The 15,347-nt window shown below is 41.5% G+C and overlaps 1 protein-coding gene across 8 annotated transcripts in view; it reads left to right on the top strand.

The window, feature by feature from the left end:
• Positions 1-15,347, top strand: part of LOC119647574 (contactin-associated protein-like 2) — a 231,225-nt gene that overhangs the window by 184,840 nt on the left and 31,038 nt on the right. For all 8 annotated transcript variants that reach the window (XM_038048580.1, XM_038048576.1, XM_038048574.1 and 5 more), the window contains 5 exons: positions 3,154-3,768; positions 4,664-4,848; positions 5,038-5,325; positions 12,689-12,935; positions 13,015-13,178. In XM_038048580.1, coding sequence (XP_037904508.1) covers positions 3,154-3,768; positions 4,664-4,848; positions 5,038-5,325; positions 12,689-12,935; positions 13,015-13,178 — 1,499 coding nt within the window. The remainder of the gene's footprint in view (positions 1-3,153; positions 3,769-4,663; positions 4,849-5,037; positions 5,326-12,688; positions 12,936-13,014; positions 13,179-15,347) is intronic.

Below are 15,347 nucleotides of genomic sequence, written 5' to 3'. Positions count from 1 at the left end.
TCACGCCTGATCACATCGAGGAAAGGGGATCGAATACTCATGTTGAAGATCTGTTCGACTCTTATCAAAAGCTCTAATAGTCTCAATCCTTGCCCGTTGATGTTGGAACTTCCCCAACATAGTACATGGTAGGCATAAATATCACATCCTGCTATTACCCTCATGCCTTTTGGTATATAGGATAGAGTATCTAATATGAATGTTCCACTAGGAACTTTGTCTACGTCAAAAGGGAAGTAAATAGAGCATCAAGGTATCTCCCTGATGACTTTTTATGATCAGTTTGAACGTTGTAATACCGCTATTACGTTAATCGTTAACCTAGATAGTTTCAACGTCTTTGGAAACTACCATACATGAATACACTATCATTGGCAAACATCAAGTTAGCATGTCGGAGGTTTAAGCCCCTGACTTCCCTACCAACAACCCATGGTTCTTGCTATTAACCGACGACTGATAAGTACAGTCGCCACTTTGCAATGTTGCAAATTAATTTGAGAAACATGCACCTCATTTACGCTTCCAATGAAGATGCTTTAGGATGCTACTACCCTGCAATAGCTTCCCGAGTTGACACTTGTATTCTGATGGTCCAAACCACGTAGTAGAACCAGCAACCTATTTGTTTCTGTATTTTTTTGATACCTGGTTTTGAAACACCGGTAGTAAGGAAAATTCTCGGCCTATCGACTCTTTCTCCTACTTGGCTACTTAGCAATATCCGGGGGGTGAGGTTAAGATTATTCAGGACTTCAGTACCATTAGGCTCCTCTTCTGGAAGTCTGAAGAGGTAATTTTTAAGCGATGGCTGCTAAGAGACCCTCTTCAGGATTAGTTACGTCTCCTACCTCAGATCGCTGAGGGAGGAGCAGTTTAGCTGTAATATGGTATACACTTATCGCTACGAGTACTCTCCTTCTGAAATGTTTGTACTGCTCAGTATCGTAATCAAATAGATTGGTGTCGTCATACAAGACCCATCCATCCGATTCAATAGCCAAGGCTGGAAACGAAGAGTTAGTCGCTACTACTCAAGCCCTCTTTGCTTGCTTTGGGCTGAAAAGTTCAGATCGTCAGAAGACCGCCGCCGCTTTGACTTGCCCTTAGCCGCGAATGCCCTGGGCGATCCTTACCCCTCAACCTTGACACAATCAGATGGTTGTGGTTTGCTCGAAAGCAGTTTGTCTAAAGGCATTGTTTTGCCCGAAAGCGATTTGCCCAGAGGCTGTTTACGGCCCAAAGACAGGTGCTTACTCGTCGACAAGGCTCTAGCCTCAGCAAGTGAAACCACTGGAGCTCGGGGTCAAGAGTGCTGACTGAAGGCGATTGCTTCGGATTGTTTTTGGGATTTCTTTCTGTAATTTACGAAGTTCTTTGGCTGCCTTCTGATACGGAGTGGCGGCCATTGGCCGAAACAAAAATCCAGTGCAATGGGGTGGTTCTGGTCAGCCTCTTCTCAAGATACATGCAAATATTGAGTTGAGCTTTTTTCCAAAGTATTTTGGTGAATTCATAGTGGAGGTAGCGGCATACTCAATAATGAGCCTTACCACAGATCTATGTAGAGATTGATGGCCTTACGAAGTGAGAGACCTCAAGAAAACCAGATGAAAAATTAATCAACCTGCCTGCCCTTACGGTTTTAGGAATAATGGAGTTCAAGTGGTGGTGGAACTCGTCCTCGTTATCTCCCTGCCTAAAAAGGTAAGGCATGGGTAAGATTATTAATTTTTATGAGTAGGGGTGTTACCCTGCCCCTCTTGAAGGACATAGATAGAGGTTTGGTTATGTTGATTGCTAGGTCAGTCTTCGGCATTCATCAACAAACGCATTTACCTTTGCAAAGATTTGGAAGTGGACAATTAATCGTATCCAGTGACCAAAATGAGGAAATCGTCCGTATGTTGGAAGATTTCAATGCAATCAGAGCATTTATTATGCAGGGATGTTGCAAAGATATTAAACCACATTGAATTTAAAACGCATCCTTGGCGAACGCCATTTCCAACTTGAACGCTGTCCAGCCCTAATTGTAGGCCTCGATTGGACATTATCCTTTACATCCATAAAACAATTTCAACAGGAAAGTGGAAATGTGACATTGTGTCGCTAATGGTAGCCAGATCATCCTTCTCATAGGCGTTCTTCATATCCAACGCCACAGCTAAGACCTGCTGACCTTTACCTTTTGCTATCGAAATGTCCAAAAGGATATCATTGATGCAAGCAGACTTAGATTTGCCTGACGAATAGGCATGACAGTCAGCAGGCGCGAACGATACGAGCCTTAATCATAGAATTAAGCAGTTTGGCAAACAAATTAATGAGAGCAACAGGACAGTATCTGGCCAACATTTCTTCCTTGAGTGTCCTTAAGAATAATAGACCAGTCCTCTGGAGGACTCAACTAGATGAGTTTAAGCCCCTGCAGCACCGCAGAGAATGTTTCCGGCGCAAACCAACGTACATGCAGATAAGGGGTGGAGGCACGGTTGTGCCTAAGCAAAGCAGCAGTCAGTGCTTCTTGAAAGAAGAGCTGACAAACAGTAGGATATCTAAGGATATCCGGAAGAGAGGAGGAAGGGGGGCTGTACTGCCCAATCAGAAAATAAAGATTTTCAACATGGGGACCTGTCGCTAAGATAACCACGAAAACCCTTAAAGTTTTGAAGTTGATCGTTGTTGGCTGCCAAGTGAGCTGATCTCGACAGAGCCCGTTTTTGCCGAGGCAAGGCTAGTTGAAACGGGGGTCGCCTGTTATCTCGGGTTAACCGTACATGGCAGCATCCTAATCTCTGTGACCATTAACTCCTCAGAACGGTAATGACACCTTGATTTGCGGTTTCGATTACCTCTTCTCTTCAGGTGTCACCTCTGGGTCCCAAGAGGTTCCTTTCTTACTGAGCTTCCTCACCACGACAAGGTAGGTCATCCGCTAGGGAGCCAGTAGATGAACTAAACGTTAATACAAGTATAGTGTATGTTCTAACCTATTGTTTCAACTTGTCACTAATAGTTTTAAGAAACCTTCGAGAATACCCTTTTAAGCAAAAACAGATATAAGTACTTCCAGCCACAGATTTTCATGCATTCCATCTCAAATGTTTCAATTAAGATAATTATTTTACTCATATTTTTTTTTATTTGCAGTACTGGATGGTGTCCTGCCCAACTGCCAAATTAAATGTGATGCAGAACCCTGCAAAAACGGTGGTATTTGCAAGGAGAATTTCGCCATGCAAGAAAGCACCTGCGACTGTGAACACACAAGCTTCCTAGGGGAATTTTGCACAGAAGAAAAGGGAGCCGATTTCAATGGCGAATCATCCCTACAACGAAAATTCGAACTTGCCGGAAAAGTAGAACAAGTCAAATTACAATTAGCCTTTTCCGGGTATGATTTACGTCGTGCCAGTCGTGTCATGCTCCTACTCCAAACAGTCAACGACCGAAGCTACTACCTCATGGTGGGCATAAATCCCGATGGACATTTACTCTTCGAGGAAGACCGAGAAGGCAATGATGCTGTCGGTGCCAAGATTGAAAGGAACTTCCTGAATAATGCCCGACATTCCGTCTACTATAGTCGGAATGGAACCGAAGCTGTCTTGCTAATTGATCGGCAGAGTGTACCATTAGTGCCAATCAATGCCAGGACATTAACGTCTGTAGCTGATCCGGGCGCTAATAGTGTACAAATTGGTGGCATCAACACAACTGACCCAAGATTTGCTGTTTACAAAAGTTACAGTGGCTGTTTATCAAGTAAGTGGTGAAGGGAAAGAAAAGCGAAAAATGAAAACGAAGCAAGAGAATAGAGAAGTCCTGACAAGGGTGTTATTAATCCCTGGATCTTAAAAGCACCAAGGCAAAATGCTACACTTCCTCCTAGAAAGGAAGGAGGTTTCATGTAGAAATTGTCGGGTTTCGGGTATCAACCCCCACTCGCTCTTCTCACAATTTTAAGGTATCCCAATGTGATAGTCAAACTTATTTCATGGCATACATGATATAAGGTGGCAGCGTCAAGTTTTACGGTTTCAGCAGAACATGAGGAGAAGCATTCAATACTATTGAGGGTGTGCGACTGGTACCAGGAAATTTAGTTGCACCGGGACCTTTCAATAATTTACGTTTAAGCTCCTTATCAGAATTATAAAACTCCAAGCCAACTTACATCTTAAAACTGAATTATTTATCTTTCCCGCCAGTGGTAGTCACCCTTAAAACGTCTTAAGAAAATTTGATAAGGAAGATGTATTTCGATGTTTTGTAGCTTGACGCCAAGTCATTATTTATGGCTTTCCTCCCACCGTTTGCCTAAATTGGTGAACGACTTTAATGTTTCCCTAATGAGAGGGGTCGGTACATTCAGTTATTTATGAACCTTTCCACAAACAAAAAATATCCTTCAGACTTCTCATCACTGACAGAGGTGGGATGGCAGACAAGGCATCGAAGTATCTTTTAACTTCTTGTGAATCTCGCTTAGGCTTGCGAACAGGAAATGAAATATTTGTGTCAGATTTCAATCGAAACCTCTATTAAAACTTTATTCCATTCAGGAAGTTTGACTGTCCGGGATAGCACCAGAACTTGCCATTGGGGGATGCCTGCTAGAGACTCCTGATGTGTTAATTAACGATTCTCAAATTTTCAGATATTTTCATCAAGGTCAATAATTATTCGATGAAGCCTTTGGAGGAGTACATGCTATTCACCAAGTCTGGGGCAGAAAACATCACTGTAATCAACTCACAAGGAGTACGGAGCGCTCAATGCAACGCCCAGTTTGATTTAATTCAGAAACTGATATCCGAACCTACCCTGAACTTTAGCGTTGTCGTAAGTACAGATATTTATAAATACACAGATAACGTTCATTTTTGCTCCATTACTTCATCTTCGTTAATTAAACTGTATCAAGAAGAATCGATTATTCCGTCAGACCTTATAAATTATTTCAAAATTATTCCATAATATACTACGTAATGCGATAGCTCTTCTTCAAAAGTTCCCTCTCTGTAATTTCAGGGCTCTGAGAAGTCATGGGTTGAAGAGCCCCCAACGAAAATACCCTACAAAGCGCAACACTTTGACTCCTCGCGAAAAGAGGAGAAGACCCAAGTGGTGTTCATTATTTTAACTACGGTATTTTTTGTGATAATTCTCTGTTGCTTAATTGAAGTTTATCGAACAAATCGAGCGCACAAGAAACGGATCGAACGTGAAACTGATGAAGATATAATACGGTCCAAGGAACAAGCTGCCAAACTGCACGAATCACCTGGCCTGGGGGCGAGAAACTTCCAGTATAGACCGGTAAGTGTTTCCTTTTTTTTTTGCTTCTGTAAATTAAATTTAGAGATAGTTTTAAAGTGACTAATTCGATTGAGATAGTATCTTGCTTATTTAGTACAGAATATGGGAGCGCATAGAATAGAGAGCTTACATGTCTCCATTTAAGTAGATACCTCGATGCATTTTCCTACTGTAATCGTAGCCCGTCAGACGTTATAGAGATTGTAAAATTGCTCATTGTGTGATAAAAACGTAATCATTTGAAATACCACTTAAGGTCTGTCATCTTTCACCGGCTAACTTTGCAGTCCTGCAGGACTCTCCTGCTTTCTCAGTTCGGGTAATTTGGATTACACCGCCACTGATCTCTCTCAGAGCAGGATGTACTTGAACTCTACCGTCAGTCTTGGACGATATCCCAGCCGCTTTTTTCCCTGTCTAACGTCGAGGATATGCTTGTATCCCTATGGTCATCAGCACCTCCAATTCCGATGTTGGTCAAATCTTTGCTGGCATTCTCCGCTTTCTTTTTCTTTGATACGTCGTACTGGTACACTAAAATCGGCTTCTCTGAGATACTTTTGCTCTCTTAACCTTGATCGGAATGAGGTTCGTCAAACCTTCTCAAGCTATCTTCGTTTGAGGTCTAAGGCAAGCAGCTTTTCTACACCACATTGGTTACATACAGGCAAATTTTTCCATGTGCTAGTTTAAAAAACAGTATCCTATGAAAGGCCCTATTTGACATTTCATACCCTCCTATGCAAAAATTGTAAAAATTCCATTCCAGAACTCCAGTTTATTTTACAATGACCTGCACCCGCCGCAAGGAATTGAAACTTCTCCATTCAGCTGCATGAACCCGTGCAGCTTCACCCTTCCAAATTGATTTTACATTGAATGGCCTGGCGCTTCTGATTGCATCTCTTTTCTGGACGAAAATCGTGCTCCATTCAGGACTATCTTAATGCGAGGGAACGAAAAGAACCTGTTGGAGCAACGTCAGGGCTTTAGGACTGGGTGGCAGCATTGGCACCTGATGTTTAGTTAGGAACACACAGACTAGTAGTGTGTTGTCGTGATGGAGTTTCCAGCTTGAGGAGCTGAGGACCCTTTCTGGGCTTTTCCAGCACATTCACGTAGTAGGCAACCTTAACTGTCTGTCCTTGAGGAAGAAACCCCTCCTTTACTGTTGAAAACGACAACAAGCATTGTTTTCACCTTTGATTTGCCCATTCTCGTCTTTTTTGGCTTGGAGAACTGGTCGGTATGCCACTCAAAGGTTTGTCGTTTTGATTCTGGGTCGTATTGAAAAGCCCCCCCCCCTGACGCTTCCACAGCTTGAAGAGCACTGAGGCAGGTACCAGGGCAAAGGTTTGAGCCTCCCCACCTACTCAAAGTGGTTCGATCCCCCTCCGACCAATAGGAGCAGCGCATGAATTTCAATTGTATTATACACGCCGTTTATATCTTCGCCTGTAATACGGTCGCCATTTTTCCAAGCAGCTGGGACAGTCCTATAATTCTGGGCCCGATGACTAACTCGACCGTAAAGGTTATTACATGTGAAATACCACATGATTCGTGACTACCCGTCGTCCATTCTTCTCTTTTGATGATTCCGACGGAGTATATCCTCTCAAAGACACATCTGCATACCTTATAATCATCCAGCATTAATATACTAATATGGTGGCCATTCACCCCTTCGTGGGGTACAGTGCGTCAACCACCCTCATGCCCCATCGTCCCCCTCGTTGGCGAGTGGGTTCCACTGTACTGCAATCTTTAGTGTGTGACTTATTCAGTGCCTTTTTGGCCTTACGATTACACCACGTACGGGTGCCAAGACTGTGCGCCGATCAAATTCTTTGTTTGAAATAGTATCAAGTCAGCGTACTCCGAAGATACGACGCAGACAGGTGTTCACGGGGGCTTGGAGCCTTTGATTGACAGGAGGGCGACTTTCCATATTCTATTTCCATATAACAGCACAAAAAGAACACTAATACTAAACAACCTCAACTTGATTGAAACGGCCAAGGTGTGCCTCGTTAGACATTGAATTGAAAACCCAACCAAGAACACCAAACAGTTAATCAACTGATGCTCAAGGTGTGGCACAACGAACCAATGCCTGACGACTGGCAACGAGGCATTATCTGTCCCATAAATAAAAAGGGGGATATCATGCAGTGCAGAAATTATAGAAGTATCACGTTGCTGAATACCATCTATAAGATATCCTCCGCCATCCTACTAGGTCGGATAGCCCCATACGCCCAGAACATCATTGGCCCATACCAAAGAGGCTTTCCTGCAGCTAAATTAACAACTGATCAGATTTTCTATGCGGCAAGCGATGGAAAAACTATTAGAATATATCCATCAGTTGCACTGTCTTCTCATCAACCTCCCTACACTACGCTGAGAAAATTCAGTATTCCGAAAAAAGAATAATACTGACTAGGCTGACTCTTACTATTGTGTGAGATCAGATAAAACCAACCAGATCACTCTCGGGCTACTCACCACCCCACCTGTCCTCGCTCTGGACCAGGACCCCGGAAACACTTGACGCCCTTCCATCAAAGGACGATGGCTATGGCCCTTCCACCTCCTATAGAAAGAAAAGGTATGATATACATCATCCACCATATCCTTGCAATGAATGAAGTCGGGCGAATGTGATTTCTCAATTGTATGCAGATAAGACTCCAAATACCCATGTCCGCTGAGCAGCCGGATTAGATAATAGTCAAGCTGTACTATAAGTGTTCTATTCAACCCTTCTCTACTTCACAATCAATATCAAAGACCTATTTTTGAAAGTAGTATTCATTTTTGTCACTCAGAGTCCCGCTTGACTATATGTGGCAAAAAGGGGAACCCCTCTCCCCTTTACACGCATGGAAAGCTAGTCTTCCTCATCGTTGCTTTATAGATTCATTCCGTTCCGTTGATTTCACGTCTCACGAAGTTATACTTAGACATGAAAACGTGGAAAAAGGGTGAACACCCTATAGGCTCCACTTCGTCCAAGATGAAATATCATGTGAGGATTTACCAGATTTTTACCCCTTTGTCCCCGTTAAGTTCCTGGCGATATTTCTAGGATGGGAGACTCTGGCAATGCAAATTCAGGCACATTAGCTCAAAGGCAAGTAATTTTGGCAAAAGCAGAGGGTACGAATCGTCAAAGGATTCAACTCACCTTTCCGAAGTGGCTAGCAAAAAGACAAGCAAGCGCTTGCTTCGTTTAAGCTGCAGTTAGATGCTGGAGGGTCTGCAGTTCTTTGGAAATTAATGCGCTGCATACATATATGATCAAGAAACATTTGCTCAGAGCACCACTGACAGTTACAAATTTGCTCTAACTTTCATCAAAGCTTAGTTTCTCAAATTAATTCTACCCCTATCATCGTAAAGCGTACAGAATCCTCAGTGGGAGCAGCCATCATTGACGCCCCTAGTGACAAGAGTGTCTTCCCCATAGTGTAGAAAAATTGTTTAAATATTTGAAACGTCAGTTCATCAGTCTTTTGACAGACAGTTAATCGCAGCAATGGGTATTTCATTGATCTACTCCAACAATCAGATTGCAATTGCTTCAAGGTAGTCTGTGCCGCAATCTTTTATAAGCTGATACGGGATGTGATAAATATTCCAGTTCTCCCATGAGCTTTCTTTTCCAGAAGACACTAAGCCTTAAAGACAATACCCGTCAATTTGGAAATCACTTTTTCCGCTGAGGTAACTGTCAGATAGTCCGGATAGCTGAGTGGTTAGAGCGCAAGGCTGTCGTACAGAAGGTCGCGGTTCAAATCTCACTGGTGGCAGTGGAATTTGTATCGTGATTTGACGTCGGATACCAGTCGACTCAGCTGTGAATGAGTACCTGAATCAAATCAGGGTAATAATCTTGCCTCCTAGTGTACCGTTACGGTCTTGAATGAAGTACTCTAACACACTTCAAGGCCCTAATCCAACATGGACTGTTGCGCTAAGGATTATTATTATTATTATTAACTGTCAGATCTTTTACTTAAGCATTTGTCCCGTTCACAATCGGGTCGGTTGCGCCATTTTATTCCCTCAAAGGCCTGATCTGGATGCAGTCACGAGGTCTTCAAATCACCATCCTCCGTATCAAGCAACCAGCGTTTCGGCAGGTCAATTTTGGCAAATGAATTCTCGTTAACGCAAATTGCATAACCATCTCATCCAAGACGCCTCTCCCGCTATTTTTGCGTAATCGATGCAATTCCATATCGATGGCGGATATCCTCATTTCGGATAAGATCAAGGAATGTCGTATCCATCACTGTAAGGCGCCGTTGATTGTCTTATATAGTCGGCTGGCAGACAGAACCCTAGAGGGCGACAGGGCTTGCGACATTTCGGTAAATTTTTGATTTGAGATGTTCATTGATATGCTGATCACAAAGAACAGCAGTTGTCGAACGCGACTTCATCCAGGCTACATTAATGCATGAAACGATTTCGTAATACCATTCCTCATTGGTTGACAGCGTTGACTCGAATATTTTAAATCGCCCAGTTCTAGGTAGCCCCTGTTTCATGGGAATCGGTTGTCAAAAATTCAGTTTTATTCAGATTCAATCTGAGACCGTGTTGCATGGACACCAGGAAAATATCAGCTGTATAAAGCGGTGTATAGGGCGCTGGACGTTGGATGTCCCGTGTGGCCGTGTCCATAGCTAGAATAAAGAGGAGTGGTGAGAGGGTGTCTCCTTGATGGGCACCGGCAGAGACACGAAAGGGTTTTGATTCACCTACCACACTTCGAACTTTACTTTTCGAATCGTAGTAGAGCAATTGGATTTTTCTGGTACTAGGTGTTGCAGCAGACCATACCAGATGAGTTTGTGTGGTATACGGTCAAATGCTTTCTCCAGATCCAGAATTCAACGTGTTGTACCTTCCTCAATAAACCGATCGGAGAATTCACTAAGCCACAATGTTGGGTCCCAGCTCTTCACTTTCTAGAGCTAAGATGCGGTGTCGTCAGGTCCTGTTGCTTTCCCCGATTTCATTCGTTTTATTGCTTCTTCGACTTCAGTTGCGCTGAAAGGTGCAATTGCTCCAAATGTCGACAGTCTGCTTATTTCAGCATCCTCATTCCAAAACCATGTATGAACCACTTATCTGGCTTAGTGACCCTGGGGGTTGCAGAGGCCCCTTTCTGATCGCGTCTTTAATTTGGTTCCACGATTCTTCTACATTGTGATGCTTGGTAACCGCGTAAGTAACCATTATTCTTTCTTCTCACGAAAGCACCACCATTTAATGTGCGGCGGGCCAGTGCATTCCTCACGCTGTTTTATCGGTGCCTTGATTCGCAAGATGACAATCAACGACCCAGTTGAGATGGGATGGTCTCATAAGGAACGGCTTTGCAGTCAGCGACAGTGGTAAAATGTCGACGTTTTATGAGGATATCTTCGATTTGTGTTTTACTTTCATCGAGACAAACGTTTGATGAACCAAGCATTCATAACCACAAGATCATAGATGTCCGCAAAATCGACTATACGCCCGTCGCCTTCATTGTGCACTCCTAATTTCTTTTCCCTATGGCACTTGTTGGCGTCTACTTTTTCACCCTCATAACATTAAGGTCGGCTACAATGATATATTCATCAGCGGGCACGTCACAGGTCTTTGCATCAAGAAGTTGCCAGAAAGCATCCCTCTCGACATCAGGTCGACCGGTCTGTGGTGCGTATACGGTGAAGAAGTGAATAGGGCGATTAACTGATATAATGGTGAGCTTCATCGGCCGGTCATCAGATCGTTCGACTTCTTTAATGGCATTTCGGAAACCCTCAGAGATGTCAATGCCAAGGCCGCATTGGGTGTGTGGGCTACCAAAATAGAGAAGTTTGTAGCCATTTTTGGCACCAGACCATCGGGTTTCTTGTAGAGCGCAGCTATCAATACGCGTTTTCCGAACGCTCGTGTGAGTTTCTCAGTATTTAACGTGCGGACCCCTATTTAATTAATAATTATTACCCCAACAATCCATATTGGATCAGGGCCTCGAAGTGTGTTAAAACACTTCATTCCGCGACGGTATAATACAGTACAATGTAGTAAGCAATGTGGTCAGCATTGCGCTTGCCCGAGATTATTACTCTGATTTCGCTCAGATACTTATTCGCAGCTGAGTCGACTGATATCCGACACCCAGTCCTGATAACAAATCCCTCTGCGTCCAGTGAAATTTGAACCGCGACCTCTCGCTACGACAGCTCAGCGCTCTAACCACTTGAGCCATCCGGACACTATTTGATTTGCTCAGACTAATTTACTTACGTCCTGACTTCGTCCTTGCCCTTTTTTTGACAAGACCGAGGACCGTTCTCCCGCATCGAGTTAGGTGAACGACTGGACGCGATGGCTTATGACTTAACGCGATCATTTTGTTTTTAACGACATTGAATGCATTCGCTTGATCGGCCTGTCACGAGACCTGTCACCAGGAAAGATCACGTAGGATAGTGGAATAACTCTAACTATACTTTATTTATCTCTTTCCCTGATCCCAGGACTTTAGTTTTGTTTTACTGAGGATAGTACAAAGTATGTTGCCTTAAATTCTCCTCATTTACCTGGGCTTGGCATCAGCTTGTTTTTGAAGCATTCTACCTGCTATAAATGACGTCCACTTCAACACGTTGCAGACGTACTTTTTGGTACGATTCTTGCTTAATCCCATTATTTACTGGGCTTCCCTTCTAGTTTGCGTGTGTGGATCGCCAGAATTGCTACAATTTTTGACATTAGAGTTCTCCTCATTCTCCTTAGAATTAGCTGTAGTGTGTGGCTCCACACGGATAACACAAACGTTTAACGTTTAGCAGATTGCAGTATGCTTTTGTATGACCAAATTCCTGACAGTTCTGACAATACGCAAAGCCAATATTTTACGAGGCTCTCAAGAGCCATGAAGTAGATAGCGTAGGTTGTATGTTGGCTATGTTTCTCCCTTCTTAAATTTGGTACCGTCAAGTTCAGCTGCCAGTCTATATTAGGTACTGATGTCACCTGCAATTTTTCAGCTTGTTATGCTTCTTTGCTTTTTGATAAGTTACCCCTGGTCCGATCCCTTTGAAAATTACTATTATATTAATTTTGTCCTTTCTTATCAAAGCTACCTATTTTTTTTTTGTAGTTCTCCTCATTTTATTTTGAACCTTTGTTTGATGGGTGATACCTGTATCGGGTATAGGTTTTCAGTGCCCGGTGCCCCATTTGATTTAAATTTAAATTGTAATTCCAAGCTTCTATCAAATCGAATTAGTCATTGAAAAGGTATTTAAATTTGTATCTAATAAGACTATCTGGAATAAATCACTAGGTTGCACATGATGAAAACGGCGCTACACCCAATACTGGTGCTGCTGCACCCTTGGTTGGTATTTTAAAGAACGGTAACGCTCCAACGACACCAGTGCCAACTAACTTAGAAAATCCTACAAATGGGTCATTACCAACTGGTATCCTTGAAGAGCCTGAAGAAGAGGAAAAGGAAGAGCAGGCATACGACAAAATTGACAATGCAAAACTGAATCGAAGGAGTATACCTTTAATGCCTGGAGTTAGAGGTTAGTTAAAAACCCTGAGGTTATCTAAAAATATGTGGACTTATTGGATTTTTTGGATTTTTCAACCAACCCCTTGCAGACAGTCAACTCATGGATCATGAACTGAGGTGGGACCCATTGCCAAATTTGAAAGAACCTACCGGGGATAAGAACGAATCAAAGGAAAACGGCAATGGTGATGCAACTGATGATGAGAGTTCATCGACATCTTCATCTGATGATGAAGCCGTCTTAGATAATCCGGTAAGCATGACGCCATATCGATATGCTCCGTTGAGCTCGATTAGCGAAGTTACATTGCATCGAATGGATTTAGGCGATTGTCAATTAACAAATGAAGAATTTGTTTAACACATAATAACGCACATATTATGCATAAGACATAATTTTACGAGCGATCATACAATAATTGATACTTACCCGTATGTGCAACGCATGAGCGAATGTATAATACTTTTAATATTGGACTTAAATAATAATGTTCATGTTTATGGTGCAAACACTATGCATACTTAGGAATGCGCCTCTCATTTTTTCTTGTTCTTCTGCTAAGCTATATTTTGTCAATGTCCTCAAACACTTTGCTTTTCTGCTCCCTCTGTAAATTTAAGACCATTTCGCTTTCAAATTGTGTTTGTCCGCATTCTATATCATTGGCTCTCTTTATAAATGTCTCAAAAAGTGAAAAGTCCTTGACAATTTTTTTTCTACTTTTTACCAAGCTTAATCAGCTCAAGTGTCTCTTTTCACCAATGGACTCTCTAGAGTGTAAGAAAATTATTCCTCCAAATCTTTTGAAACTCTTTTTCTATACCTGCCACTTCTATTCAACTTCAGTGACGTTTCACTCTACCTAGCCCTTTCTCTATGTCCTGTTTTCCACGTGAAAGTGAACTTCCAATTTCTTCTCCTAATTGCTTTGAATGTATTTTTGTCATGTTGCAAAGGAGAAAGTTTTGGAAGGTTAGCAAATTATTTAGGGCGCAAGTCATTAATTGAAACTTTCAAAACTTGTCCCAAGGAAATTTAATTTTATCTGTCCGTCTATTCTGCTTAAAAGACAAACGCTCTAACTTCTTTTCAATCTAAATAAAAAAAATTGAAAATTTCACTATACTATATGTATGTATCCATAGAATAAAGGATCCCTTTCCTTCCCACTTAAGCTACTACTATACTTCTTTCCTATTGTCAGTATTAGGACAGGAATTTAATACAATTAGCAATTGTATCTGTATCCTTAAACTTTTATCATGCAAACCAGGCACTTTTTCAACTCACTAAACTACGAAAAGTATTTATATGGTCAGTATTCGTCTACCCCCTGATGTATTCCTCTTCTATTCCCCACTGCCTTCAGCATATTTCCCCATATTTTCGATATGATATGCTTTATTTTAAAAAATATTCTGAAGTATTACGAAATGGAAAAAAAATACCAAATACGTAAAATTTAATAAATTATTAGGTCAACCCAAGTGTAGAGCGAATTTAAAGTGATATTAAAATATTCTGAGTATTATAAAAATTGTAAAATCAACATTTGTACAGAAAATAAAAGGAAAACTAAGTTATTGTTAACATAAACATCATTTAGTCAATTAGTATTCTCTCTTCCCTGTCCTATTGTAAATATATTTCCGTTTTTTATTTATTTTATTATAAACCCACCCACCATGTTGCAGAATTTAAAATTATCTAATCAATTTTAGTTATTCTTTGACATTCTATCGACGTCGACCGATTTAATATAATCCTTTACTCTTTCAAAAATAACCAACCAAAATTACTTACTGGAAGTCATTCCAATTATATTGTTGAAACTACGCATATTTTAATTCTCCCTTTTGAGCTAGATCCATTAGAAATATCAAGTCAAAAAGGTGGTTTTCCTAGCATCCTGGATTACCAGATAGATGATACTATTTTTTCTCATATTTTGATTGTAAATTTATATATTTTTCAAGTGCTTTATGGTAGACAGCAAACCTGAATTTAGTCAGAAGACCAACTTCAGCAAGCTATGTGTGGCCAACTCGCTAAGGTCCTTAAGGGGAGAAAGAATTCCCTCCCTGGCCCTCCCCAATATATTCACGATTATGATCTGCGATACTAAAATTACTCATGAAAATTACTGTAAGCATATCTAAGGCCCCGAGTGAATTAAATTTTCAGATCTTCACACTTTCTCTCTCTACGCATCCTGTCGTCAAATACTTATTCCTCCCTGAATAATGACGCATGTACGAAGGTCAATCAAAAATAAACAAGTTTTTTTTAAATAGTTTGTTCTCCAATCATCATCAACAGGCGTAAATTAAGTCTCTAACCGATTTCATTGTGTTGGTTTGTGCAACCTCATGTTGCAGTTCAACCTCTTCAGTTCAAAATATAGTGATGAATCCATGTGGT

Source organism: Hermetia illucens, chromosome 2 (genome assembly GCF_905115235.1).
Source record: "Hermetia illucens chromosome 2, iHerIll2.2.curated.20191125, whole genome shotgun sequence".
Classification (NCBI taxonomy): Eukaryota; Metazoa; Arthropoda; class Insecta; order Diptera; family Stratiomyidae; genus Hermetia; species Hermetia illucens.
The sequence above is the reverse complement of the archived record's forward strand: the minus strand, read 5'-3'. Positions and strand labels throughout refer to the sequence as shown.